Genomic DNA, 27,305 nt, shown 5'->3' with positions numbered 1-27,305 from the left:
TTAATATATTTTTTTCAGTAATTTTTCAATCTAAAAAATTTAACACAATCCAGCTGTTGTACCAAGAAAAGAATACACGATAGATACTTAATGTGGGAATGTAGTTAGAGTTTATTGCTTCTGAAACAGAGAACGTAGAACTTTGAAAGTGAAAATAGAAATTTAATTGATACAAATGAATTTGAATTCTGTGTTTACATGTATAGAGAAATCTGTAAATGATTAAATATAATAAACTAGTGTTTCATGATTGAAATTTTCTTTATACTGATTAGCTAATTCGTTTATTAGGTAATTTATAATTTATAGAATTATATTCAAAACAAAATTTATAGTTTTATATTTAACAATTCTAATTTGTAGTTTCTTTCCGGTGGTAAAGATACACGATAGAAAGCTTTATGTAAGGAAAAATCCTGCCTTTAATGTTAGATTTTTGTCTTTATACACTTTCATCGTTCCGCGCATTTATTATTTCGTAACAATCGCTTGAAACATAGTCAATCGAAATTTCACTGACCACCATTTCAATTCTGCAAGAAACGTCCACTATTTACGTAATATTTTTACATAAATCTGTTGCATCAAAGTAACTTTAAAATATAGTGGAAAGTAGAAACAAGAAATCAAGAAAAACTTATAGAAAATCAAGAAAATCTTATCGAATATAAGGAAAATTGAGAAAATTCTATAAAAAATTACAAAAATCAAGAAAATATTATAAAAAAATTAAGAAAACCCTATAAAAAATGAGGAAAATCTTGTGGAAAATCACAAAAATCTTATAAAAAATTAAGGACCGTACTGATGTACAGTATTTAAATATTACTTCTGCCCCTAACTCATGATCCTTGATTCATAAACATCTTTACCAGACTAAAGAGCACCGCCACTTTCAAATTAAACTTGGACAATAATAATAACGATTTGATCTATGAGTTGGTAGAATTAACATCAAACGATAATATCCTAAAAGACGAACAATGCTACAAATTGCAATGGAAAAAACAGAAATGCATTGTACAGGAAATATGTAGACTGTTCCGGGTTCATGGCTGTGGGACAACTCTGGTCACGCGATTCACGCGGTTGGATAATAATTAACCGTAAGAAAACGAACCTTCCACGAAGGGCTTAAGTCTGCAGGAAGTCGCGTTAACGAACCTACGCTTTTGATTACATACGATTTTAACACGTATTGTCCAAGCTGCAGATAAAAAGGTACAGCAAAGAAAACGTGCTGATAATTACTCTATTTCCTTGGGAATAACGTGTACGCAAACATCAAATCGTTCCTTTAATGCCTTCGAATAGAAAATTATAATACTTAACTGTTTTTCATGTAAACAAATACTGAAATAAAATTCATTAACTTTGTAATTGAAATGGAAAATATTTTTGATTTATCATAATTGTTAAACCCTGAAAACAAAAGATAGTTTAAGAATACATTTAAAATTCGTTGTTTACCGTGCCATGAAAAATCTGAATCATTCATTTTTAACCAAAAATGAAATAATCGCATTTTCATCGAAACCGCCCGATTCATTAAACTATCTTTAATGGAAAATCAGGAATATTCACGATTTATTAATCGGAATTTTTCCTTAATTAATTATACAACCCGCCGCGATAATTTAAATGCATTATTCACACTGGTCTTAGATTAACATTCGAATTTGCAAAATGTACATAAATGCATATACGTATGCAGTTTTTTCGCATCGCGATTTATATAGAATATTCTTTTGTGCACGGCTTTATCTATCGTGTAATTCAATTTTTTCTAAGAGAAAGTGATCGTAAGTTTTTTACATTACATTAATAATACTACAGTAGAAAAGGAAAAGCTGAAAATATAAGTATTATGATTCCTAAATTATCGATAATCATCATCCTTCGATTGTATATCGTTAAAATCAGTAAGAAGATTATTTATATGACGTACACATTTTTGTTATAAATAGTACATTTAAACATAACAATTTCTATACGAATGGCAACAGGATTTACAGAATCATTCATTATTTCTTTATGAGATAATAGTACACTATGTTTACGATATATAAACATGATACAATAAATCTGTAAAGGTACTTACCCCACAGGAATTGGTTGAAATTTTGCTGTTGTCCTATCCTATTTGAAACTTTTTCTTCATACTTTCAAACACTAGATAAAAACACACTTAAAATAAATACACAACCTTAATTAAACTTATTAAAAACCATTAAAGTTTATTAAAACAAACGGGAGCAACAGTCTGACGACCGACAAGGACGAAGGTATACGTGCAACTGAAGAATATTGAAAGCGGCGCGAAATTTGAACTACGTGCCCTCTACAATTCGTACTGAAAATTAATCAATGACAACGGATAAAATATGACAACCAATGAAAAATATCGAATTAAATGTTAATAAGAGCATACAAAAATTCGAATTAATTTTTAAACATTTTATTAAGTTCTTTTTTTCTTAAATAATTGTTTGAACTGTTTAAAATAATGTACAACAGAACATAAAAACAACATTAACGTGTAACACTAATAAAGTAGGAAAGGAAAAATGTATTTAATACAGATATATGGATAGTCCTTTAATAAACATAAACAGATTACAAGAATGAATTCTTAAATGTAATTTGAGCCATTCAGATTGCCATTCTCGTAAAACATCTATAAATAAATATTTATATACCAACGTCAAGTACTAATGAATATACGAATTTACATAAAAAAGTAAAATAAAGAGACTATCAATACTATCAATTTTACTAGACATTGCCGAAGATGTACTCTCAATAAACGGCTCAAGAATGTGAATTTTTATGGTTCCTACTAACTGTAAGACAGCTCATCGGCAGCCATGAATGGAATGTGTGTTTCTGCTCCACCCCGAAGTCGCAATACTAAATGCAACGTAGACTCCTTCTGAATATTATAATCTGAGAGTGTTCTTCCATCTTCCAGCTGCTTTCCGGCGAAGATCAAACGCTGCTGATCAGGAGGAATTCCTTCCTTATCCTGGATCTTGGCTTTAACGTTCTCTATGGTGTCAGAAGCTTCGACTTCCAAGGTGATTGTTTTCCCTGTAAGTGTCTTGACGAAGATTTGCATTCCTCCTCGGAGTCTCAGAACCAAGTGAAGCGTAGATTCCTTCTGGATGTTATAGTCTGAGAGTGTTCTTCCATCTTCCAGTTGCTTTCCGGCGAAGATCAAACGCTGTTGGTCAGGAGGAATTCCTTCTTTGTCCTGAATCTTGGCTTTTACATTTTCTATTGTGTCAGAAGCTTCGACTTCCAACGTGATGGTCTTTCCTGTGAGAGTCTTAACGAATATTTGCATTCCTCCTCGAAGTCTCAGTACCAAGTGAAGAGTAGATTCCTTTTGAATATTATAGTCTGACAGAGTCCTACCATCTTCTAATTGTTTGCCAGCGAAGATCAAACGTTGCTGATCAGGAGGAATTCCTTCCTTATCTTGGATCTTGGCCTTTACATTTTCTATCGTGTCTGAAGCTTCGACTTCCAACGTGATGGTCTTTCCTGTGAGTGTCTTGACAAAGATTTGCATTCCTCCTCGGAGTCGCAGAACCAAGTGAAGTGTAGATTCCTTCTGAATGTTATAGTCTGAGAGTGTTCTTCCATCTTCCAACTGCTTTCCGGCGAAGATCAAACGCTGTTGGTCAGGAGGAATTCCTTCCTTGTCCTGGATCTTAGCTTTTACATTTTCTATTGTGTCTGAAGTTTCGACTTCCAAGGTAATAGTCTTTCCTGTGAGTGTCTTAACAAAGATTTGCATTCCTCCTCGAAGTCTCAGAACCAAGTGAAGCGTAGATTCCTTTTGAATATTATAGTCTGAGAGAGTCCTTCCATCTTCTAATTGTTTGCCAGCAAAGATCAAACGTTGCTGATCAGGAGGAATTCCTTCTTTGTCTTGGATCTTAGCTTTGACATTCTCAATGGTATCTGAAGCTTCAACCTCTAGGGTAATGGTCTTTCCTGTGAGTGTCTTGACAAAGATTTGCATTCCTCCTCGAAGTCTCAGTACCAGGTGGAGTGTGGATTCCTTCTGGATATTGTAATCTGAGAGAGTCCTTCCATCTTCTAATTGTTTGCCAGCAAAGATCAAACGTTGCTGGTCAGGAGGAATTCCTTCTTTGTCTTGGATCTTAGCTTTGACATTCTCAATGGTATCTGAAGCTTCAACCTCTAGGGTGATGGTCTTCCCCGTAAGAGTTTTGACAAAGATCTGCATATTTGAAGATCTAAAGAGCTAAAAAAATAAAAGAATATAAATTTTTAAAAATGGCTTCTTCTGATGTAGGTTAATTTTATAAAACCTCAATTTTGTTTATTTCTTAAAATACTAGATTACAATTGTAGTTACAATAATTTATACGCATTTAACAAAAAATGATTTTTACGACGAATTTGCATTATAAAGCAATGATAAAATGGCGTCCTGGCTGGAACCTTCACGAAATTTCAATATCTACGTATAACATACGAAAGTTGATTATTTAATTATGTTACATATTTTGCAATATATATGTAGGATAAAGAATTGTTTTATAATTTAGTTCCTCTGCAAACTTATTCTACGCTAAAATTCTTCGTCAAATTATTGATTAATATGTAGCCTTTGTTCAGAAAGATGGAGGTTGGATGATGAAAGAATCAAATATGCATCTTTTTAAACATATCTAATGTTTTCATGTTAAAATAGAAAATAATTAGATAATTTATACTTACATGCGTTCAAATAATTTAGAAGAAAATATTTGCAACACAAGTCAGACGAAATTTTACAGAAAATAAAGAACAGAGAAGCTTACAAAATACCATACAATAACTACACGAAGTAATGAGAAATGACGCAAACTGCGCTTATATATGGCAACTAGATAGGGCCGCCAAACTTTAATATTTAAATTCCCTTAATTCTACTAAGAAATGAAAGAAATGCATCATTCTGAAACAATTATTTATTTATTTATTAAAATCATTTAATGAGTAATACTTCTACTGACAATATCTATAGAAAAATAATGCGAAAAAATGTACCTTTCCACAAAAGTCTGTATGTGGTTAATGTGGTACCTTTTAACTTCTAAGTATTGGCTACGTGTGTGATACATTCAAATTTATGAATTCGATTTTGAAGTAGATAAGGTAAATTATATATTTAAATAATGGATACTTATAACGTTACCGAGAAAAAGGACGATACAGTTTTGTATAATACTACTTTACCGGCATTAAATGATTTACGTTGCGCAATGTGCGAAATTGATTTTATTGAAATTCGTGATTCGTCGGCGAAGTCAAATTTTCACTGGAAGACAATGAAATGTCGGCAAGTATAATACTTATTTCTTGTTTTTATTCAGGGTATCTTATGCTTACTAATGATGTGATTTTAGATTACTCATTCATTTAGTTTCTGATTTAATTGCTTCACCAGTATTCGGTACAGAAACATTTATAATTGTAATTACACATAAACAGTTCTTTGATACGGAAAAATTGGAGAAAATATTAAGAAATGTTAAGCTAGTGGTTCGCATTATTTATTTAAATAATTAACTGAAATGATAAATTATTGTTTTTATTATTTTAATTTTTTTTATCAGTATCGAGGATTACAACCAGTTACTATTGAAGTTTATAAATCTTGTCTTATTTATACAATACAAGCTAAGATAGCTCCTTTATGGAACATAGCTGGTCAATACTTAATTCAGGGAAAAGATTTTTATAATTTTACAGAAGGAGCTAGAGCATTGAAATTAAATGTTCTAATGAAAGGTATAATTATAAATTATTGTTGATTGTTAATTTAAAATACAGTTGACAATGAAATTAACTGTAATATTATAAACTTTTTAGATATGAAAATATGTTTAAAACTTCATGCAGAAAAAATTAAAATTTCATGTATTAAATTAGAAGATTATCTTCCATCATCTGTTATTTCTCAATTTTTAGCAGATCCTAAGGGATATATTGATTTATCTGTTTATAATTTACCATTTATACATGTTTTACCCAGGTAACATTAATTTTATTTTAATACATATTTATTTACTGTCTATGCTTAAGTAACATTTGAAATTTTTATTCAGTACAAAGAAAGGTAAATTATTATCTGTATCTAAAGAAATGCCACCAAAATGTGTTTTTAAGAATTATGACCAATTACGTCGACACTGGAAAAATATGGTATATACATTTTACATTATTTATCTCTTTTTTAATAAACAATCAGGTTTCAAGTTTGTTTTTAAATAAATATTATGTTTTAGTATGGTTACTCTTTGCCAAAAAATGAAGATGGAATTTTATACTATGAAATTAAATTTTTAATACCAAAATCAAATATTTTTATTTATCCTAATTTATGTGTAATGAGTGGTCCTGTGGATATTATTCCAAATAGAGATAAAGAACCTACAATTACACAATTCTTATCTGATATGCTTGTAAAATTACCTGCAGTTTGTAACAAAAAATTACAAATATCTAAAAATGATTCATTTAACACAGTAAGTTACAAGTAATATTATTAAAGTAATAATATTATTCTATAAAAAAATTTACATTTTTAATGTGTCCTGTATAGCAATTGGGAAATGCAAGTTCATTAACTGACACATTATTAAATAATACAGAATTAGAAATACATTCTCCACAAAATAATCCTACTTCAAATTCACATTTTGAATTCTCTACAAAATATGTAGATGAACTAAAGAAAGATTCAAGTAGTGTTCCTACATCATTAAAAACACACTTAGCTATGATTCATCAGCTTCATAATGCATCCTTTGGTGAAAATACAAACACAAATTTAAGCATTAAAAATATTAGAGAAAACCAAAGTAATATGCAACCTAAAAAGAAACTTTGTGTTGTAAACAATACATCAAGCACAACAAACAGAAATTTTATTACATCAAAGGAGGGAACAATTTCTAGATACTTTCCAATTCAAAAACTACATTCTTCTAATAATATAACAGAGGTATACTTATATTTCCCTGTATATATATAACTGACCAGAAGTTTTCTAACTTTAATTTCATTTTTTAATAGTCCACACAGCAAAAAAAACAAGACCATGTATCATTAAAAGAAAAATTATCAAATGTTAAATCTAATGAGCAAAGTAAAATATCTTTGTCAGAGACAGTAAGTAATTACATTCTTTGATTCTGATATCTTTGAGTATTGTTTATTATTTGTTTAGAAATGATGAATGGTTTATTCTATATTTTATTCAACAGGATGAAAATGTTAATATAGAAGCAATGGCAAAAAATAATCAGTTAGATCAATTAAACAGTAACATCTTAAGTAACTGGTTAAGAAAACATTCAATTCCACATAATCCAAATGGGAAAAAGGCTGAACTTATCAAGAAAATATTATCTCATATAAGAAACACACAACAACTTCGTATATAAAGATACATTCAAAGTTAATATAATCAAATGCCTCCGTGGAGAGGCAAAAGCTCGGCTAAGGGGAAGCCTCTGAGGAGGACCGGGAACCCTGGAACCCAGGTACCGAGAAGGAACGGGAACCCTAGAACCTAGAAGCTCGGAGATAAGGAAACCTTCATGGAGGACCGGGGATTCCGGAGCCCGGGGAAGTAGAATATTACTATACTTGGTACTATAGATATTTATTAGATATTTTAAAATATCAAATGTAACAAATATTAAAAATAAAATTTATTATTCTATCATTTACCTTATTTGTGTTGATCAACATTATCTTTGTTAAAATATTGTACTATGTATAAGAACAGTTAAAGCGTATAATAAATATAGTAAAAATAAATAATTAGCTATAACTACAAACATATTTCTATATCATTGACTTTCTACAATCTGCTATCACATTTAATATAATTTTTCTGTCCGATTCATTTTCTATTCCAATCTCAATTAAATCTGCATCAGTCAGAGTTAAAAATAAACTAACATCTACCTAAAATAAAGCATATAATAAGTAATATTATATAATATACCTGACAATGAAACTCTAATATACTTACTTCTTGTTCAAGAAAAATTGGAATGTGTTGACTTAGCCCATACTGTTTTAATAAAACAAACATTTTTGCTTCCTCTGAATTTAAAATCATTCCTCTTGGAGGTGTTTTATAACGTGGAGGAGTTGGTGTACTTTCTCCAAAAACATTTTCATCATTTATATCTGGAGGTACATTTGGTGAACGAAGTGGACTAAATTCAGGTATATATCCAAGGGTAGCATCAAGATCTTCTTGTTCAGTTTGAATAATTAGATTTGGTGGACAAATGGACTGTAATCTTTACTAATAATAAGTTTGATTATTTAACTAAAATGCACTTTATCAGAAACTATAGATGTACCTTGACAAATGCAGTTCAGATAAGTCATTGTTTCCTGAACATGCTGTTATGACATCTTTATTTTCTATTGGTTCTTTGTTTTCTATATCAGTCATTATATTCAAATTAATTTGTTCATCCTGTTTATTTTGCATAAAGTATATATTTGGAGACTGTGGTAATATTTCATCAAGAGTACAAGTTAAAGTTGGTGAAATTAGACTATGTGGAACACATTCTAATTGTTTTGATATTAATTTTAAAGCACAAGGTTTTAAATATTTGTTTGAATCTATTACTATATTATTATTACATTCATTATTATCATTTTTTAATGAATTAGGTATACAAATTGGCTTAATATGAATATTTGGGGATAATACATTATTATTGTTAATATTATTTTTTTTAATATCACATTTATTTTCAATACTGTACTCTATAGGAATATTATCTGAAACATCATTCCAATAATTTTCTATACTAAGATTTCTTTTAGCTAAATTTCTTATCTCAGGTACTATTGATTGCTTCATCATAATTTGAGTATATTCATCTATTAAACAAATAACAAATTAAAAACAATTAAAAAATATTAAAAACGTGTACTGATTGTGAGAATAAATGTTACTTTACTGCTTTTAGACACATCAAAACCAAGCTCCAACAGTCTGAAAAACAGGTCTTTATCATTTTTCATGGCAGCAATACAAAGTGGTGTAATATCATCATTTATACAATTAGGCAATGCTGATGGACATGCTTCATATACAATTTCAAACATTTCTTTATTAATAGCAGCAGCTAATCCAAGAACTGACATTCCTAAAACATAAGAACTCCATGTTACTCCATGTTACTGTGTTATTGCTGAAATAAAGCAAAAATTACAATCTTATTTATTTGTAAAATTAATTTACTCACCAAGATAGGTTGATTCATTTACGTTAACATTTTGTTTTAAAAGAAATTTTACTGTTTTAATATCTCTATTACGAATTGCTAACATTAGTGGTGTCCAGCCAAACTGATTTTTTCTGTCAATAACATTATGGGAATCCCACTTTTGTAAAATTTCTGTTATAACATCCAAGCAACCATTAGCTGCACTAATATGTAACAAATTCTCTCCATAGCTATTGACTGTATTTAAAGTATAATCTAATGACCAAAATGATAATATTACTCTTTAATTAAGTAATACACAAAAAGTTATAGTATACTAGTTTTAATACCCTCTGTTTTTAATGCTTTTATAACTTCTGCCTCTACAGCTTGTTTTATGTTGGCATTTATTTGTAGTTTAATATTATTTTCGCAGGACATTATTGACATTATTGTATGAACTTTTTTAATGTTATTTAGAGTTATTTGCCTAATTTCCGCCAAAAGTGTCAGTTTGTGTCAGTGCCTTTTTTGAAAGGTAATACGGTGGCGGCAGCACAATCTCATAAAATGTTACGTGCATGATAATTTCTGACAGCATTTGAATTTCATTTTTCGAGTTCTACGTCTGGTTGATCTAAGAAGGCAATCATAAAACGAAGTTATAAATCTGTATCATTTATTTTTGTTCCTGTTTCATACAGCAACGGATTTAAACCTATTGACGGTTAATTTAATATACAAATTATAGGGATTAATCTTCACTCAATGTGAGTTATTCTCTATTAATAAAGAACATCATGTACATGTTCTTTTCTTTTTTTAATTTAATGACATTTCTTCTTAATGTGTAAACAATTTTATTGATGATATTTTTCTTCTATACCTCATTTCTTTTTTTGGAATACAAGTTTTTGCTAGGTTAACTCTCAGACGACGCCAAGATCATATTTTTCGAGGTGGGGACACTAATTAAGAGAATGTGGTTGGGGGAGTCGAGAACGTATCGTTACCGTTAGTGGTCAATTTTCTCGAATCTTTATTAACTTTGTTTCTACACGCTGGTTCTATCAAATAAATTCATGTATGTTGGATCATTTTAAGTTTTCTTTAAAGCATTATGTATTGTTCAGTCCTATTGTAACAATATGGGGACACTGATTTAATGTATTATATATTACTACTATATTATTAACATCTATTAATTCATATGTTAATCTGTTGTATAGAATGGGAAGCAGTGGTCAATTGTATAGTCTCTCTTGGGGAGAATTTAGTTCATCATTAGCTTCTGCAGTGCAATTATTGAGAGGTCATGGAGATCTTGTTGATGTTACTTTGGCTGCTGGTGGACGTAGTTTTCCTGCCCATAAGATAGTTCTTTGTGCAGCTAGTCCTTTCCTATTGGATTTATTAAAGGTTTTAATAATACGTGTAATTCTGTATGCGATGGTAATAATGTATTATAATTTATATTGTGGAAACTTATATCAATAGAGCACACCGTGTCAACATCCAGTGGTTATGTTAGCTGGGATAGCAGCAGATGATTTAGAATCATTATTAGAGTTTGTATACCGTGGTGAAGTGAGCGTGGAACCATCTCAGTTACCCTCGTTGCTTCAAGCTGCTCATTGTCTTTGCATTCATGGATTAACACCACCTACTATATTAACTGAAGTATGTTTCTCAAATGAGATTTGTAAAAAGGATGTTTTAGTTTGATCAGTTTTCTATTTTTTGTTTATACAGAATGGGGAAGAGGTACCTATATCAGCAATACCAACAGCAAATGAAGCTTTATCCAAAGAAACAGTTAGTCCCTATTTTCCATTAAAACGAAAGAGGAAAAGAAGAAAGTCATCCTCCTCTTCTGGGAAATGGCCACGTACTTCTAATACCACCGATAATGAAAATAGATCTGTAGATGGAACTGATAACAGATCAGCAGGATATGATCAGAAAGATGAAGACAATACAGAGCATGGTGACGATACAGGTAAGAAATATTATATATAATGATATATAAAAGCACATTTTATGTTTATTTTACTTATTTAATTCATTAAAATTATTGAAAGTTTAGAAGTGCATGTTTCAATTCTAATATATCGATTATTTACATAAGATAATGAAGAATTATAATTATTTAATTTAGGTGTGTTTTTATATCTATTTATAAAGTATACATTAAACTGTTTCTATCATTTTTATTATTCTGTACATTCAATTGGTTTAGTAAACAGATTTGAATAAGAATGAATCTACAATGCTACTTGTGTTTTGTGTCCGATTATTTTGATCACATTGTCAATATATTTTTGGAGTATGATCCATCAATTTTCAAACTTCTTTCCAAATATTTTACCTACATAAGAAACGGACACAAGCACAACCATCAATTGGGTTGAACTGCATCTAATTGAATTGATAATAATTGAAAAATTTCACAGCTAAAAATCAGTTCAGCCCTGCATGGTAATGTTGTGTTTGTGTCTGTTAGCAGTGAACGATCGGTTGGAATATTCGAATCATCGGGGTTGTCACTCGCCACGTGCTCAAGAAGCGCAGCCAGTGTCGTCGGAAAATTCTCAAGCAGGACAGCATCAGGATCAAATGTCGGAAAGTGAAACGCATCTTCATACGTTAATGCCAATGCAGCCATATTCTCCGCTACAAATACCGCAATTTCCTGGTCCTCTTAATATGGGCTTTCCACCTGGTATACCGCTCCCACTAGTTACCCAGAGTGCAACGGTGGGAACGGTGGCTAGTGGACCAACCGGCAATATGAATTTATCTAAAATACGTGGTGCATCCGATTGTCCAGGCGTTTGTCCACTCTGTGGCGCTACGTTACGGCAAGCGAGAAATCTACGTAGACATCTCTTATCCTCTTGCAAATATCGGTTTAGTAGTAATTCGGTTCATGGTTCCACGGCTGATTCGATGATGATAGAAATAAAGCCTGAAGTCGAGTTGCCTGGTTACAACGAGCCGACTGTAACGTATGGGACTGATAGTGGAAGTAGTACCTCCGAGCAAATCATTTGTAAACCCAGTCCGCTTCCTTCACCGACCTCGCACGGTTCGAATGTTGTTTCACCTCAAAACAACATTCCGTCACCGACCATCGCTAGATGAATGTACATCAAGAAATTGAAAAGAAAGATTCGACAGGAACGGGATCGTTTGATTCTGTTATTGTGATTCAACAGCTACCTTGTTTTATTTACTTTGTTTCACCTTTGTATGTTATGATCTTAATTTAAGAAAGCGCAATTCCTTTTTTCTTTTTTTTTTACCTACCGTTCTAATGTACTTATATGAATATATGTTTAAACTATTAATTGTTTGCATTGTTTGCCAAGCACCGACTGACATTATTTTGTAAAGTTCGTCAGAATGAATTGATTGTTATAATACATTGTCTGTATAGTTTATTTTATCTTTATACTTAATTTTTTTTCTATCAATTCTGATAAAATGAATTTTAGAAAGATTTTGAAACGTTTAAAGCTAATAAGTTAATGTATTCAAATCTTCCACGTTAGTAAGTAAGAGCAGTATTTTAGGGTTAATCGGTATACCAGTCGATTAATAATTAGGTATAGTAATTATTCAAAAAGTCGAAATTCATCACACACTCATGCAATAACTGTGTAACGATCAATTTTATATAAACCTTAACTAAATCACAAATCTATATTTGTAGCTTATTTTTCAATTTTTTTTTTTTTGTGAATAAAGTATTGAATCAATATTTTGACATTATACGTACACACGTATGTAAGTAGAATTCGAATTTCTGTCGATTATACACTTCCTGGATAATTATAATAAAGCGAAAGAAATCAAGTGTTTCTTATTTACATTCATCGAGAAACCCGTTTTGTAATAATTGGCGGAAATTCAGGTTCCTAATCTGTACGATTCTCTTTAATTGGCATCCATTTAATTTTTAGAAAAAATTTTGAGCTGCGTTCATGACAGTAAAATCTAATTAATCAAGTTGAAATCGATATACTAGTAGACGTTTATTTTATTATAGACAACTTTATATTCGTACTAATAAAAAGAATTACTATACATTATATCTATTTCAGTCACTTTAGCGAGTATTATTTTCGTCATTTTTAATTAAAACGAAAGAAGATTACGGATGTAAAGCGAAGACTGTTGGATTGCAGATTACGGATCGTCGCGTCCAGTTGTGTTCGTACCTGTTTAGATTTGACGGAATTAATTCTAGGAGACGGTCTGTCGAAATCACGAAGCATGTCCGATCAACCAGCCTCTTGTCCATTGTGCGGCGCGATTTTGCGTCAATCACGAAATTTGAGGAGACACTTAGAGCTTCTCCACTTTGGACTCGGTAGCAATAATAAATCCACCGTGGACACGGGATACCGACGAACAAATAAAAATAACGATCTCGTTCGATCAACCTTCGCATCTATTTGTCAACCTCACGTGACGAGGACGGATCGATCAAAGCCTGCCGAGAGTGCAGACATTTCCACGTTAACGTCCTCGTTCATTGCCTCGTCCAACGCATCGAATGTCAGTCTTACAGGTGAATGGTTAAAAAACCTTGAAGCATAGAAGAGGAATGATAGATACAATAATTGAAGGGTAAAGCTTGGGTTACAGTAGTAGAGTGTACTAGCGTTAGTAGACAAAACACTTTCAGTATACTCATGTGAACTCTTGAGTGAGGTGATAGTAGAGCTTAGTTTAACTGATAGAGTATACTAGCGCTAGTAGACAAAATTCGTTTATTACACCTAGAGCCATTTTACATAGGTGAAGTAACAATCTTTCTACTAGTATTAGTGAAAAATATTCATTTACTATATTTATGGAAATGCTTGAACAAGAAATCGGAAGAGCTAGTGCTCTAAAGTAATAAAAGATTCAGCTCAACTATTGAGCTTAGAAGTGCTCTATTTGTAAAGTGTTCATTTTTTCATAAATTTCTGGTAACAAGAATAAATTTTTAACGATATAATCGTTATTCTTGTATATTTGTACCCAGGAAATCTGATGGGACCAGGTTCGAGTATCCTGGGAACTGGTGATCAAATTCCGAATTCAGCCTTGGTTGCTGCAACTTCTTGCACTGCTTCCATGGCGTCTGTCACTAATGGAGTTTATTCATCCGATGGTAATACCAGTATATTAAATTGTTTGTTATCCTCGTTACCGTTTTTGCCTTCTATTTCTTCTTCACGTGATATGTCCGCCAGGAATCACAAACAAACACATCCTCCTGATATTATTTAACACGTTAATTGATAGGGTATTAACATATAAATCTTACTTATTTAACACATTTCGCGTCGGTATATCCAGCATTTTTTCATTTCTAGAAATTTTTCTAAAATGGATTTTAAATTGAAGTACAAAAAATTTGTGTAAGTGGTAAATATGGTGTGAAATATAATATGTTAAAATTACGGTAAAAATTTTCAGATATAATTTATTTAATACACTTCAGTTGATAATTAATTTTTTATCAATGATGAATGAAAGTATAAATAAAAAAGTGATCGACAAATCGACAATATCGACAAATAAAGAAATAAAAAAGTTCATTTTTGATTAAACAAAATTATATGATTGTGAAGAAAACATTTTTATAGTAGAAAATAAATAATTCAAGTATAATTTAATTCTTGTTCTAGTAATTTACCTGGAATATATAATTCTTTTTATTCTAATAATAAAAATAGTTGCAAATTACGGTACAAAACAGGATTCCAAAATATATATTTTTCAAAACATTTAGATTATACATTTATAAAGAGGGTATCACACGTGTAAAGGTACACAATTAATTAAATCCTGCGATTAAGTACTAAACTAATACTGGCAACAGTTTGTTCAACAACAGCTTAGATTTAACATGACAACTTTATCGATTGTTAATTACAAAAATTCCTCCATAGAAAAATTGTACATTACAAAACAAATCGAAAAGTTCTTTATCATTTTGCAATCTGTTTCTTCGTTCTCGAGATATAAAGAATTAAAGATCAGGCGTTCAACTTCCGGGGTGCGAGCCTAGGCACCCCGGAAGTTGTATCTCCAATCTTTAATCGCTTATATCTCAGAAACGAAGCAACAGACTGTGAAACGGTAAAGGACTTTTCGATTTCTTTTTTCACGTAGAATCTGTAATTTTCATGGTGTACACCTCTCTTGAAATGTATTATTATTACCCTTTGGAAAATTCCTTTTTTGAGATTTCGGCGGCAACGATATTAGCAGTTTCTTTTATAAAACTATCTTCACATCGTCGTGGAGTAACAGAGGCAGTGAAACACTTTCGACGTGCTTCTTTAACAAAAAAATTGTGTTCTTCTTGGGTAATAAAATACATCATTTTCAAAAGCCTTCTTTTCCCAAAATTGAAAAGCTCGTTCATACGATGAGATTCATTTCCTCCGAATTATATTCTTCTGTACGTCCTTCAATGAATGGCCAATTTCTTTTTGAGATTCTTTTCAATTCTCCACGAAGAAGATTTAATAGATCATCAAGGTGTCGCAGTTCTTGAATATCCTGTCGCAGTTTACTCGCGTTGGACGTGATGTTTGTTATACTTTGTTCGTCACGCTGCAAAAATAGAATAAAAAATTCTATTACAATAAATAATATAGTTTTGTTAATAAGATTTTATTTTCACTGTAGATATTTTTATTTGTAATTGCCATATGAAAATTTTCATTGAATGCTTCTTTGTTTTTTGGTTCACTGTAATAATGAAAGGCTTAATTTGATTCAGAAATCAAAAATTGAAAAATGATCACCTGAAAGCTTCTCCGAAGATCAGATATATCCTTGTAAATATCCTTGCTGTTAGTCTGAAGTCTCTCTACCTTGTTCCGGAGATTCTTCACCAAATTATCCGGATGTTCAACAACCCCAGATACATTTGTATCTGGTTCAATTGCCAGGGCCAGCCTGGTTATTCGATCGTGAGAGGAGGTGCTGTCACAGAAACGATCTTCCTCAAGAAGGACCGTTGCTTTCTCAGGATTCGTGTCGAGTACCTCGAGAATTGACACCACCTCGTTGACAGCTGAACATCGTTCCTGGTAAATATAATTTCAATTTTGTAACTTATTCATTTCTATAGATATTAGTTTTCCAACGTGCAAAATGATTAACCCCACCTTTACAATTCTTTAAAATTTTCTTGTATTTTTCATTTTGTAAAGTTAATCGAGTTGGCAAATGAGTGGTTTATATGAAAGACGATTAGAAACGAAAGAAAAGTAATTTATCAAAGTAATTAAAAATAAAAACCTGCGATGTGTCAAGCTTGTAACTGGTTGTCGCTAATTCGTCGCTGAGACACAGGGGAGTACTTTGCGAATTGTGCGAATCCAAACTCCAATCATTGCTTCGTATACTCGAATTATCCTCCAAGGAGGAGCTATGAATTCCCATCTTCTCACCATCTTCGGAGCTAACAGTGAACCTCTCGTAACTAGACTTCTTGCTGATGACATTTGGTGTTTGTAAACTGTTCGAATTCTTGCCATCTATACCGTTTAGACATTTATCTTCCATTTTGGGATCGTTGTTGTTCTTTGTCGAAAGATTATCATTGCAGATCCTCTGGTCACTCCTCCACTCGTGGCAGGTGATAGTTGATAGTGCCATCTCTTCGCTATTCGAACTCAGTAACGTTGTACCTGATCGAATATTAAGTATTTTAGTTAAACACAACGGAAGTTCATTTATATAAACTCGATTTATCTGAACGAAGCTCCATCGATTGCCCAATTTGCTGAACTCCTCGTTGAACTTACTTCTTATCTAAACTGTTACGACATTCTGGTTACACATACGTTTATAATTACAATTTACACTTTCAAAGTGTTAATGTAAGTTTCCAAAATATTAATCGATCTTTTTAGCCATGAACTTGAAGTTACGATTAACTTTTTTTTAACTTTGATTCAAGTCATTTTTAATTGTCAAGATTTTAAGGTACAGAAGTTTTAAAATATAGTGAAGTCGAAGGATATGCAATTTCTATTATCACAATGTTATTTATAAAACTTTAGAAGTTTAGGAAATTTTCGAGGAAGGGGGTAAATTATTAAAGGGTCATTATTAACCCTAGAGAAATAGACTTTTGTACGATCCCTTTTATTCTTATTTCTTTTTTAAATAATATTTTTACTAAACTGAGATTACTTACTTTAAAGACATTACCAAAAATATTTTGGAAATTTTCTAAATGAAAAAAATAAAATTTTTCCAATATCTTCTAAGTAGAATTTGACTAGTTTCTGGGAAAATTTACACAAATATTCCCATGATCAAATATATAATACTTCCTGTAAGGAGTTCAGCAACATTCAGCGAAGCTTCACCAGGATAAATGAAATTCGAATATATGTATAAATCCGAGTTCGAACGTATGTATTCAGTTTCATGCAGAACAGCGTCATTCGTCGATAAGGTGTTAAGAGTGCAGGCATTGAAACGAAAGGTAGACGTTTAATGAGCACGAAGCGAGCCGATTTCACATATCGGTAGACCGCGAAACTTTTACTGGGTCAAACACAATGGCTTGGGTTATATTCAAGTTATAGCTAGCTGACGGCAAGGCTGGTCTCGAAACAAGTTTGCACGATGTGCAAAATGTCGAACGTGTTCGAAGCTATCCTATAAACAGGAAAATACCCACCAAGTTGCTTAGAGTCGATAAGATAGTTCAATCGCCGTTGGCTACGGAAAGTATTTCGATGATTTTCCGTTTCTCCCGTCACTCTTGACTGACAGATGGACAAATAACGTGGCGATGGTGTTAGAATTCTGTATTCTTGGGATCGGACCAACCTTTCCGGCGTGTAACAGATAGCCTGAAACATGTTCGACTTTGTTTCTGTCGCGTCGAAATATTGTTTCGCTTCTTTCGCTGAAAATGCTGTGATACCCTGCAATTTCATATATTTTTTATGTAAAATCATTTTAATATGTAAGCTTACTCTATTTACTATTGATAAAAGATCCTATTGTAAATTTAAAATTGGTCATTTTTTGTAAATTGTCAAATTTCATTCTGTTAACAATCTTCTGTTATTTGAAAAGCTATATTTAGATTTTATTACATGACAATTATTAAATGAATTAATTACTTCACTTACAATCTTCATCTTATTTAAAATTTGTATCTAAATTTAAACTAAAAATTATGCAAGCTCTAAAATATAATTCTATTAATAATTTCTATTATGTACAAAAAAGAATTAAAAATTGCAAAAATCATTGTGTAAATAATATAATATTAGTACGATGTAACATTTAAAAAAATTATTTTTTTATACAATTCTTTAATTTTTTAACAAAATTAAAAATTATCTTTGTTTTGATACGACTAGCTTCTTTAAAAGTTCATCAGTGTTTACATATCATTACATCTCCTTAAATTTTTCAAACAATTCCATAATAAATCATGTTCACGATAGAATCGCTATGGAAAATAAATTGAACCAACTTACTCCTTCTTTCGGAATCGCATCCTTTTCAATAAGATCGATGTCCAGATCGTGGTGAATCAAAGACGTGAGTTCTATCCTTTCACAGTCATCATTGTAATCGTCCCTGAATTCCTGTGCAAGAAAATAAGATTCGCTGTCGTCTGAATCTGCACAAGAAAGCATCGATTCCGAGGATCCTAACGATTGGCATTCTCTGGTCTGGTTGGATCTAGGGGACTTGAAGTCATCTTCATTATTTATCCACCATCCGAAATCTTCTTCCTTTAACGATTCTTTAAATCTTCCATCGTTATTGCCTCTCCCTTTCAGGCAAAACATTTTGAACGGATTATGATACGCAATTTTCTCTTCTATCAATTTTGATGATGCATCAAACAATATCTGAAACAAACAGAATAAAATTGTCAGCGTTTCCGAAGTATTATTTAATTGAATAAGAAAATGATTTTTTTTTATTCATTTGACACTTTGACGGTTGCTGTCAGGTATTTGTGATTCTGATGCATATTTTCTTATGGAATTATTTTTGCCCAATTTTTATTAAAATTAGATGGAGTTTGATGGAGTAAAATTTTGGTAAAATTAGTAAATAAAATTATTGTAGTAAAATTAAAGTTGGAGTAGAATACTTTTTAAAATGTTAATTACAATGTAAGAATGAATAATTATGCAACGTTTTATTACACAGGAGAAAATTAGAAAAGCTTCCTTTTAACGATAACACAACCTATCTCGAATAATTTACGTTTTCCAACAACGTTTTCTCTTATCACGAACGAACGATACTACATTATCTATGGAATTCGATTTTATTGAATAAACACACGGCACAAACTTCAACCGATATTTTCCCAGCACCATGTTATTCCGCTTTCACGATGCAATCACGTCACAAATTCTCATTCCCCTAATTTACATTCACCATATCCATCCAACTTTATTTCTCCACCATAATTATCCAGTGAAAGAAACTTTGCTCTCGATCGTTCGTTTACCGCCAAAAATTAAGGGTACTGGAGAGGAAAGTGCATTATTTCTTTTAACTCTTTCGACTTGGCGCTTCACCAGATTAATACCGAATTGTTATCATAAATTGTCATAATTTTCAAGATATTTATAACACTGTTACGTATTCATAATTTTCATACATAGCTTTTTAATTCATTATTCTTCATTTTATTTTTATTTAGCTGTTATTAATTGCAATTTGAAAATCAGTAAAGTTTCTTTTATCAAATTAATTTGTTACATAAAATTTACATCATAGGTACTTGCAGGTTCTAACGTGAAAATGGCATATTGATATAAATTAAAAATTTCAAATTCAGTATCCTCAAAGAAATCAAAGAAGTAATTAATGTATAATTATACAAAGCTAGATAACATTATTACTTAATTTATCATCCACTGCAAGCTTCAATGTGAAATTTAGTATCCCCGGATAAATGAATTGAATGAAACCTCAGTAATCTCTCGATTGTTTACTTAAATATACAAATCGATGCATTTGAAAGATAACTTTGAAAAGAAAAATCCACTTCCTATAAAATTTTTCAAACTAATCACAATACATCTTCTTCTCGTAAGCACATCAAATAACGTTTCATTGAAAGCACAATAACATTGGGCGCACCTGGACACCGATAAAAATAAATACCAAAACCATTATATGGAACAACGAAATCGCGTATCGTCGATGAACGAACGTGCACGAGGTATTCAGCAACGAGTAAGCCATTATACGTACACTTGGCTGGCTTCTGTATAGGCGACGAAGACGTGACGAAGATTCGATATCTAAGAACACTAAACGAACGATAATATAATCGTACGATCTTAGCGAGCATGGAGCTCGTCGACGAATCGTCTTTTCCCGCGAAAATCACTTGGACCGTTTCACTAGCGAGAGGATGAGACGCGAGATGAGGTCATGATTTCTTTCGTAACCTTTGTGCCGTTTTGACAGTCGTACACGTTGTCACTGCAACTGTCTACGAAACACTGATTTCCTTGACCACTGGTCGCCATAGAGACGCTAATTTAATAAACGTACGACCGGCTTTCCAGCGTTTAGTAGCGTTTAGAACCGGTCAATGCGATTCACTTCCATTTCCAATGTCCATTTGTGTCCATTACTTTTTAAAACGTCGCGTGTACAGTTATTCTAAAAATTTACAGAAAGTTGTTTGGAAAATTATTGGGAAAGTCTATGGAGTTTTGAATGTGTAAGATCACGTGCAGTTTAGGCTTTTTTTTATTGTTAGTTAAGAGGAAATGTAAGGGAGGTAATGATTCATGGTGTAAGGGTGGAAGGTTATAGGTTGGGCTCTCCCAAGGCTCTCCCTTGGCTCTTTATGGGTTGTTTCAAGACAGAAGGTAAACGGAGGGAGGCTTCTTTCTACCTTTCTCTTTAACCAATAGAAAGCTACTTTGTGTACACTCAGGTGCAACCTAGTCTTCTTTTGGTGAAGAATGAGAAATATAAGAAGAAGAACTTCCCATTTGTCTTCGGTTTGGGAAGAGCCTAGTAGAGAACCTCCTACCTTTACACTTTTTCTTAATTCTTTTACTATTGTCGCCATTGCGAACAACTGTACTCGTACATTCAATTCACTATTCGAATGTAAATGAAATTTTAGTTGCAATAAGTAGTTTTTAGTGGTTTTTATTTATTCATTGTTCACATTAAATTGATCCAAAAAGAAAATTATATAAATTATATCAACACCTGATACGAACAAAATTGTAACCTTCGTTGCAGCGTTTTACAACTATAATACAAACAATTTAAAAAGAAAAAGAACATTTCAAATGTCCAACAGTTTCACTATTATTTGGATTTTATTATATTAACATTTATATTTTATTTAAACACTCTATACATTACCTTTAATTGAATTATTAAACGCACAAACTGTTGCAATCACAATTGTCACTTTTTATAATCAATACATTATCAGTATTATTATTATTAATCAATTTTCAATATCAATTTTACTCCTACTTAATAATTCAACGTTTATAAAATTATTTTCAATCACACAAGAGAAGAAAAATATCTATTTCACAAATATCACAGCTAATGAAATTACTATCGTTCATAACGAAATTTCATCGTGTTCGAGATCTTCAGCATTCGAGCAAGCACTGACCCGTGCCACGTTTTCCCTGAAGCTATAACCACGGTTCATCCGGTGATGAATGCCGGTGTTTGTTTTCGATATGACTTAAACAAGTATTCCAATAGTACGAATAGCAACCAATTCTTACCAATACGTTCACTGTATTTTCTGCAGATAACACGATGACCCCACTGTCACGTTATTATCCGCCAACAATGAGTCAAGGCAGCACCGAATCGAAGTCGTCGATGAATCGGCGATGGGTCGAAGTTGTCTTTATGACTCGTCCTCAGATCTTGTTTTGTAAACAGTCGAAATAGTTCTGTTAGTTGAGAAATGTTCAAACATTTACGACGAGCGATTAGAAATCGTGGTACAATAAGAAAATACATTGTACTTTACTATGATTAATCGATGAGGAAACAAGTAATGAAATAACGCGATTTACATCATGTTTATTTTTTGTAAAGTCACAAATTTTATAAAGTTGCAGGACCTAAGTAAAAACAATTCTCGAAATTTTAAATTGTAATGCTCAATAAGATTATTCATTGATACATGACACAGTCGAAATCGACCCACTGGTAAAACATTTATTTATATTAATTACTTACATAAAGAAAATAAAAATCGTGTAAGTTAACTTTTTTGTATTTTACAGAGTAATTTCTTATATTTATAGTGTGAAACATTATAGTGTACTTTACAGTCTATTTACATTCACATGAATCCACAGAAAAAAGAATTTGTTAAATACTTTTTATATTTTAATAATGAGATTATTCAAATTAATTTTCTACATATAGGTACCTTGATTAATTTTTTCATCTTGACTTCAACAGAGAATATCATATTTTACACCATAAATAAAATTATGTAAACATATTGTGCACTATATGTTACAATTCCAATGTAATCACTTTATCACCCAAGACAATAATTATAATATTTCAAAAATATTTTTTATCATTCTTCTCCAATCACATAGTTTAATATTTTTCTTTGTGTTAATTAAAAAAAAAAATTACAGCTGTACTTAATATATACTCAAACACAAAATGAGACCACTTGAATTGATTTTTTGCACGAAATACCAGCTGAAACTTCATTAAAACACTCTGGTACCGCATTGAAGGTGTGTAGCGCGGAAAATCCGCCATTACGGAAGACGGCTGAAACGCGAGTGATAACACGTTGAAAGTAGATTGTCTTTTAGATTTAGCCTGTTTTCTACCAGTCAGCCTGTGGTCTAGGGGTACGATTCACCACCGTAGATCCTACACGTGGATAGCAACGGGTATTCGAGACTACATGCTGATTTTCATTTTTTCCGAGGGATTTTTTCGGTCAAAGGTTGACCTAGTTCGATGACCCTACGATTTCGCGAAAGACTGGAATTTTAATTCACGTTTTAGGACGAATATTCATGAGAGTGACGTCGAAAGGCCTTGATCCATGTTAAAAATCAGGTGCATCAGCGATAACGTTATCGACACGTTGCTTGCAATCAGGTGTAACGGGTGTCATTAATATCAGACACTTCTCACAGCTTGAATTGCAATCGATAAAATCGAGCATCTATTGACCCACTGTCGATGGGTCCAGATATACGGTGGGTCTACTGACCCACTTGCATAATGTCTTTGTTATATAAAAATGTCCTGTGAAAAAAATTGAGCGTTTGGTAATGATAAGATAGTAGTACGGAAGTCATGATTGATCCAGCTTCATCATTCGAAAATCTAGATAAGGAGAGCCTAGAATATATTCTAATGATCATCGTTGAAACCTTCAATTGTTTAATTAGTTTTGTTTTATTTCCTGGATCACCGTTTATATGAACAACCTTCTTGCTAAATCGTGATTGGCTGACCTTGTCTATTCACTGATCATGGCGATTATCTCGGAAATGATAAACGCGAATTAAAGCAACTATGATTCATGCAGCGTCACATGAAACCACCTGGGTACATTTCGCGGTTAAGAAAAATGGTAGAAAAAAACTAGAAAACTCGGGATATTATTCGCCGATGGAAGCTGAAACTGAGGCGTAAAACGTAACACCTTATGTAAGAAAACGAAGATTACTTCTGGTTTCATTACTGTAGTTTCGCGTTCAACTTTGAAACTCTTGCTTCTGAAGTTTCCGAAGATATTAACGGGCAACGAAAGTTGCTTTTTAGACATTGATAGTATCGCAATAATTTTTAATAAATATGGTAAGACGAAGTATCATATCTATAATGTGCAGTCTGCTTTTGTTTATACGCAAATTTAAGCAAATTAAAATTAAAATAAAAATCTGACAGAGAGGCAACTTTCATTCTGCCATAATTAAGTTTTGAAAAATGTTTATACCACATTTTATATGTATGTATATATTAAATTCTGATGCAATTTTGATATTACTATAATTTACTATTATTCATTTCGTGTAGAATACGAAGATGTTTTGTACCATTAGTAGATTGTAGTACTTTGTGAGAATGCAGACCAATATTTCTTTGTCAGATATATCAAGGGTGTGACGAATGCACTTTTAGAAAACAGCTATGGTTATTAAGGAACTTAAATTAGTAGCGACAAGTTTTTCAGAGCTGTTAATATCATTAATAAGCTTTGATAATAATTTAATTTACAAGTACCTAATAGGCAATAGATAATTTATTATTACGTGATAACATTAATAATTATAATGTGTAATCTTATTGTATCAGATTCAAAAATATTTGGCGCCAATCCCTCCATAAGGATACTAATCAATACTAATTTATTTCAATAATATAAACGCTCGATAATCAATAATAAACCAGAACCTAATTACCATATATAATAAGAATTAACAGTTTTAAAAATACACAGATAATTTACTTACAGTTGAATAAAGTCGAAATTAACCGTGTCAAAGTATTTAAATCTTAAACTGGTGCGATTAAAACACCGCGATCGATAGCGGTGTCACGTGACCGTAACCGCGATCGATATATCGAATCAGCACTCGCACAACGCAGTAGGTGACACTCACGCGAAGGGTTAAACGTCACGTCCAGGAAAAAGTTAAAAGATCGACGAACTTTCGAACGAGTCGCGAAGAAATCGCTGTAGTAAGGAGCGTTACTTCCGGCCTTCTTACCGCGCATGTACACAAATATGGCGTCCGCGACGGGGAAAGATGGTGAGTGTACGGCGGGGTTTGTCGGATCGATAGCTCGCGTGAGAGTGCGCGAACACGTACGTCGGTGATCGTCGCGACCTGGCCGCTACCGCGACTCGAGTATCCGGCGAGTATTACCCCGATGTCAATAGCGTACGTGCGTCCGTGTGACGAGCATCGTGACCGGTAGCTCGTCAACGACTATTTAAAATCGGCCGCGTGTGTGTTTATTTCGCGCGTTTCATAGACAGGTATCGTTCTCCAAACGGGGAGATCCGATCATCTGGACCCGTTTCCCTAACGCGAGTGACTTTTAATGCATTAAGGTTATGTTCGTGATAGTTAGGCGGGGAAGTGACACTAAAGCCGGTATGGAGTCTCGCTGAGACAAAGTGATATGTCCGTGATGTCACGAGGCTCACCCTGGTGCTGGACCGCACCAGGGTTGAGAAGATCCATGTTTTTTCTAACCATCATCATACTTTTCGGCTTGTTGTCTCCAGGCGTATTCGGTGAGAAGAGTAAAAAATGTAAGTAATTGATCATCGTTTGTTTGCTTGCTTTCACTGCGTATAACCAGTTTTTCATTTTACCCATATAAGTCAATGGGAACGGGGTGACGTTGTTTAGAGTGAAATTAGGTTTGAACGGTATGCCATGTGCCTCGCAACTAGCTTTCTGAAGTTGCTGCGATTTATCGAAAACATTCCACGCGTTTTTTTTTGTTTCTTTTGTATTTTAAATTATATTCGCGGTCATTTGAAGTGTTTTAGTTAATTGAATTTTAAAAAGTGTTTTCACCTTGATGGAGCGTGTTGTATTCAGTTCGTTTGGTAAACGTCTACCTCTTTCGTTGTTAAATGTGACCATTCCGAAATATTACGTCGTAATTAATGCAAACAATACGGTTGTCGTGAAAAGTTTGAATTAGGAAGTTGCAGCAACTCGGAGGCGCAGTTAAGACAAAAAACGAAGTTAAATTACCCTCGAACTTTAATTAAAGTAGTCTAGTCCACGGGGTATGTTGAATCTCGTTTTCTTTTTTTTTAGTTTGTTACGTGAATCTCTTTTTTTTGCGTTGTATTCTGAAGGTTACAAGTGGAGTTAAATTTGGAGCAAAATCTTTTTTTATTTTATTTTGTGCCATGTTGTGAAATCCACGTGGTAGGAATGAGTAATTTAAAGATCTGCAGTATGATAACATGTGTTCAAAAATTAACTAATAATCATAGACTCAATTGAAGAACAGGTTTACAGCTAAGTATTTTATATTATTGAAAATTAAAAATAATTTTACACTACTGTGAATTTATTAGAAATAAAAGGGTATTAATTACCTGCACTCTTTGTTTTTAACTTAGACCTGTTTATTTAAATTCTAAATAAAGAAAAAATTATTTAAGAAAAAAATCACAAAAACGCATTTATGCATATCTAGGCTACTATTATATAAAATTGAATTAGTTTTTTAGCCTTTTAAAAAAGAGACGATTAGGCGTTTTCTAAAAGTGGGTTTTTAGAGAAAAACTTTAACTTCTTTATTGAACTACGTTGCGTGCAACGTATATTGATTAGTCGCGTATTCGTTCACTCGTTACTATGTTACTCTACAACTGTACAATAGTTGTAATTGCTGTTGCCTTGCTTAATGGAAGCTACGATTGTTGAATATTAATTTCAAGCGTTATACTATAAATATAAAACATCCATATTAAAAAAAAAAAAAATATTATGAAAAAGTATAATTTTTGTTTAAAATAATTCTATGGTACACTATGTGTACTATAAATGTGCAATGGTTGTAATTGTTGCTACTTCAATTACAATTATTATAATAAGACCTACAGTTTCAAAATATTCATTTTAAGCATTATATTATAAATATAGGACATTGATATTTACATATTATTGCATAGGCTGGGATCCAGCGTATGATATCGTGCTTATATTTAATTTAAAATTCAATTCTAAATTTTATATTATTCTTTTAGATATTTTTTTTCAAACATATGAAGGTCTTTCGTTTGGAAATATTAGTATTTAATTTCATTAGGTGTATCGTACACGTTTCGTGGATCTGGACAATGATTGACCGATTCATCGTCAGTTAACATTTTTAAAACATCCTTTGTCATTTCCTTTCATTTAGAACAATAGAATATTGCAATTGAAATTTGAGTGTTGCAATCATTAGAATATTACAATGTATCCATATTGAAATAAATAAGCGACACAA

General features: G+C 32.1%; 6 protein-coding genes across 12 annotated transcripts in view; 2 read left to right on the top strand and 4 right to left on the bottom strand.

Annotated features, from left to right (window-relative positions):
- The window catches only part of LOC114880883, a 47,499-nt gene extending 45,109 nt beyond the window's left edge, over positions 1–2,390 (bottom strand). Inside the window, exon 1 of the mRNA XM_029197353.2 lies at positions 2,102–2,390. The gene's annotated coding sequence lies outside the window, so the exon portion shown is untranslated. The remainder of the gene's footprint in view (positions 1–2,101) is intronic.
- Positions 2,391–2,585: 195 nt separating this feature from the next.
- LOC114880884 (polyubiquitin) lies at positions 2,586–4,879 on the bottom strand. Its single transcript, XM_029197355.2, has 2 exons — positions 4,756–4,879; positions 2,586–4,276 (listed from the first exon to the last, which is right to left on the bottom strand). The coding sequence occupies exon 2, from the start codon at positions 4,256–4,258 to the stop codon at positions 2,840–2,842; it is 1,419 nt and encodes a 472-aa protein (XP_029053188.1). The 5' UTR covers positions 4,259–4,276; positions 4,756–4,879; the 3' UTR covers positions 2,586–2,839.
- Positions 4,880–5,216: 337 nt separating this feature from the next.
- Positions 5,217–7,675, top strand: LOC114880888 (uncharacterized protein C18orf63-like). Its single transcript, XM_029197368.2, has 9 exons — positions 5,217–5,359; positions 5,427–5,562; positions 5,637–5,811; positions 5,893–6,055; positions 6,129–6,225; positions 6,309–6,548; positions 6,626–7,027; positions 7,099–7,194; positions 7,290–7,675. Exons 1-9 carry the CDS (start codon positions 5,283–5,285, stop codon positions 7,467–7,469), a joined length of 1,566 nt encoding a protein of 521 aa, XP_029053201.2. The 5' UTR covers positions 5,217–5,282; the 3' UTR covers positions 7,470–7,675.
- Positions 7,676–7,717: 42 nt separating this feature from the next.
- Positions 7,718–9,719, bottom strand: LOC114880885 (ankyrin repeat domain-containing protein 12-like). The gene is made up of 6 exons (XM_029197357.2): positions 9,620–9,719; positions 9,309–9,545; positions 9,021–9,209; positions 8,406–8,940; positions 8,066–8,342; positions 7,718–7,998 (listed from the first exon to the last, which is right to left on the bottom strand). Exons 1-6 carry the CDS (start codon positions 9,717–9,719, stop codon positions 7,876–7,878), a joined length of 1,461 nt encoding a protein of 486 aa, XP_029053190.1. The 3' UTR covers positions 7,718–7,875.
- A 541-nt stretch (positions 9,720–10,260) lies between these two features.
- LOC114880886 overlaps positions 10,261–27,305 on the top strand; it is a 141,651-nt gene continuing 124,606 nt past the window's right edge. For 2 of the 3 annotated variants that reach the window (XR_006829323.1, XM_046285345.1), the window contains exons 1-6: positions 10,261–10,353; positions 10,499–10,688; positions 10,767–10,949; positions 11,022–11,268; positions 13,522–13,845; positions 14,308–14,436. Coding sequence is in view for 2 of the 3 variants with exons in the window: in XM_046285345.1 (XP_046141301.1) it covers positions 10,500–10,688; positions 10,767–10,949; positions 11,022–11,268; positions 13,522–13,845; positions 14,308–14,436 (1,072 nt within the window). In the remaining variant the exon portion in view is untranslated. The remainder of the gene's footprint in view (positions 10,354–10,498; positions 10,689–10,766; positions 10,950–11,021; positions 11,269–13,521; positions 13,846–14,307; positions 14,437–27,305) is intronic. The other variant, XM_046285346.1, reaches the window with a different exon arrangement.
- On the bottom strand, positions 15,012–24,811 carry LOC114880887. 5 transcript variants are annotated; one of them, XM_046285347.1, is made up of 7 exons: positions 22,726–23,081; positions 22,064–22,210; positions 18,794–19,174; positions 17,980–18,229; positions 16,584–16,975; positions 16,085–16,369; positions 15,012–15,890 (listed from the first exon to the last, which is right to left on the bottom strand). In XM_046285347.1, exons 3-7 carry the CDS (start codon positions 19,109–19,111, stop codon positions 15,696–15,698), a joined length of 1,440 nt encoding a protein of 479 aa, XP_046141303.1. In that variant the 5' UTR covers positions 19,112–19,174; positions 22,064–22,210; positions 22,726–23,081; the 3' UTR covers positions 15,012–15,695. The 5 variants fall into 5 exon arrangements, with proteins under 5 accessions (XP_046141303.1, XP_029053198.1, XP_046141304.1 ...); XM_029197365.2 differs by lacking the exons at positions 22,064–22,210; positions 22,726–23,081 and adding exons at positions 20,541–20,957; positions 21,681–22,050; XM_046285348.1 differs by lacking the exons at positions 22,064–22,210; positions 22,726–23,081 and adding an exon at positions 24,791–24,811.

This window comes from Osmia bicornis, chromosome 4 (genome assembly GCF_907164935.1).
Source record: "Osmia bicornis bicornis chromosome 4, iOsmBic2.1, whole genome shotgun sequence".
Classification (NCBI taxonomy): domain Eukaryota; kingdom Metazoa; phylum Arthropoda; class Insecta; order Hymenoptera; family Megachilidae; genus Osmia; species Osmia bicornis.
Note: the sequence above shows the minus strand (reverse complement) of the source record. Positions and strands in the feature narration are given on the sequence as shown.

Excerpts from the sequence above, each read along its gene's own strand:
- LOC114880884 (XM_029197355.2), bottom strand. The coding sequence starts at position 4,258 with ATGCAGATCTTTGTCAAAACTCTTACGGGGAAGACCATCACCCTAGAG.
- LOC114880888 (XM_029197368.2), top strand. The coding sequence starts at position 5,283 with ATGTGCGAAATTGATTTTATTGAAATTCGTGATTCGTCGGCGAAGTCA. Across the intron at positions 6,056-6,128 it reads TTTATACATGTTTTACCCAG|TACAAAGAAAGGTAAATTAT; the intron begins GTAACATTAATT and ends ATTTTTATTCAG. Across the intron at positions 6,226-6,308 it reads GTCGACACTGGAAAAATATG|TATGGTTACTCTTTGCCAAA; the intron begins GTATATACATTT and ends ATTATGTTTTAG.
- LOC114880885 (XM_029197357.2), bottom strand. The coding sequence starts at position 9,719 with ATGTCAATAATGTCCTGCGAAAATAATATTAAACTACAAATAAATGCC. Across the intron at positions 9,546-9,619 it reads AAAAGCATTAAAAACAGAGG|ATTATACTTTAAATACAGTC; the intron begins GTATTAAAACTA and ends TTTGGTCATTAG. Across the intron at positions 7,999-8,065 it reads CAATTTTTCTTGAACAAGAA|GTAGATGTTAGTTTATTTTT; the intron begins GTAAGTATATTA and ends GCTTTATTTTAG.
- LOC114880887 (XM_046285348.1), bottom strand. The coding sequence starts at position 19,111 with ATGTTTTGCCTGAAAGGGAGAGGCAATAACGATGGAAGATTTAAAGAA. Across the intron at positions 16,370-16,583 it reads ACAAGCTTGACACATCGCAG|GAACGATGTTCAGCTGTCAA; the intron begins GTTTTTATTTTT and ends TATATTTACCAG. Across the intron at positions 15,891-16,084 it reads ATCTTCGGAGAAGCTTTCAG|CGTGACGAACAAAGTATAAC; the intron begins GTGATCATTTTT and ends CTATTTTTGCAG.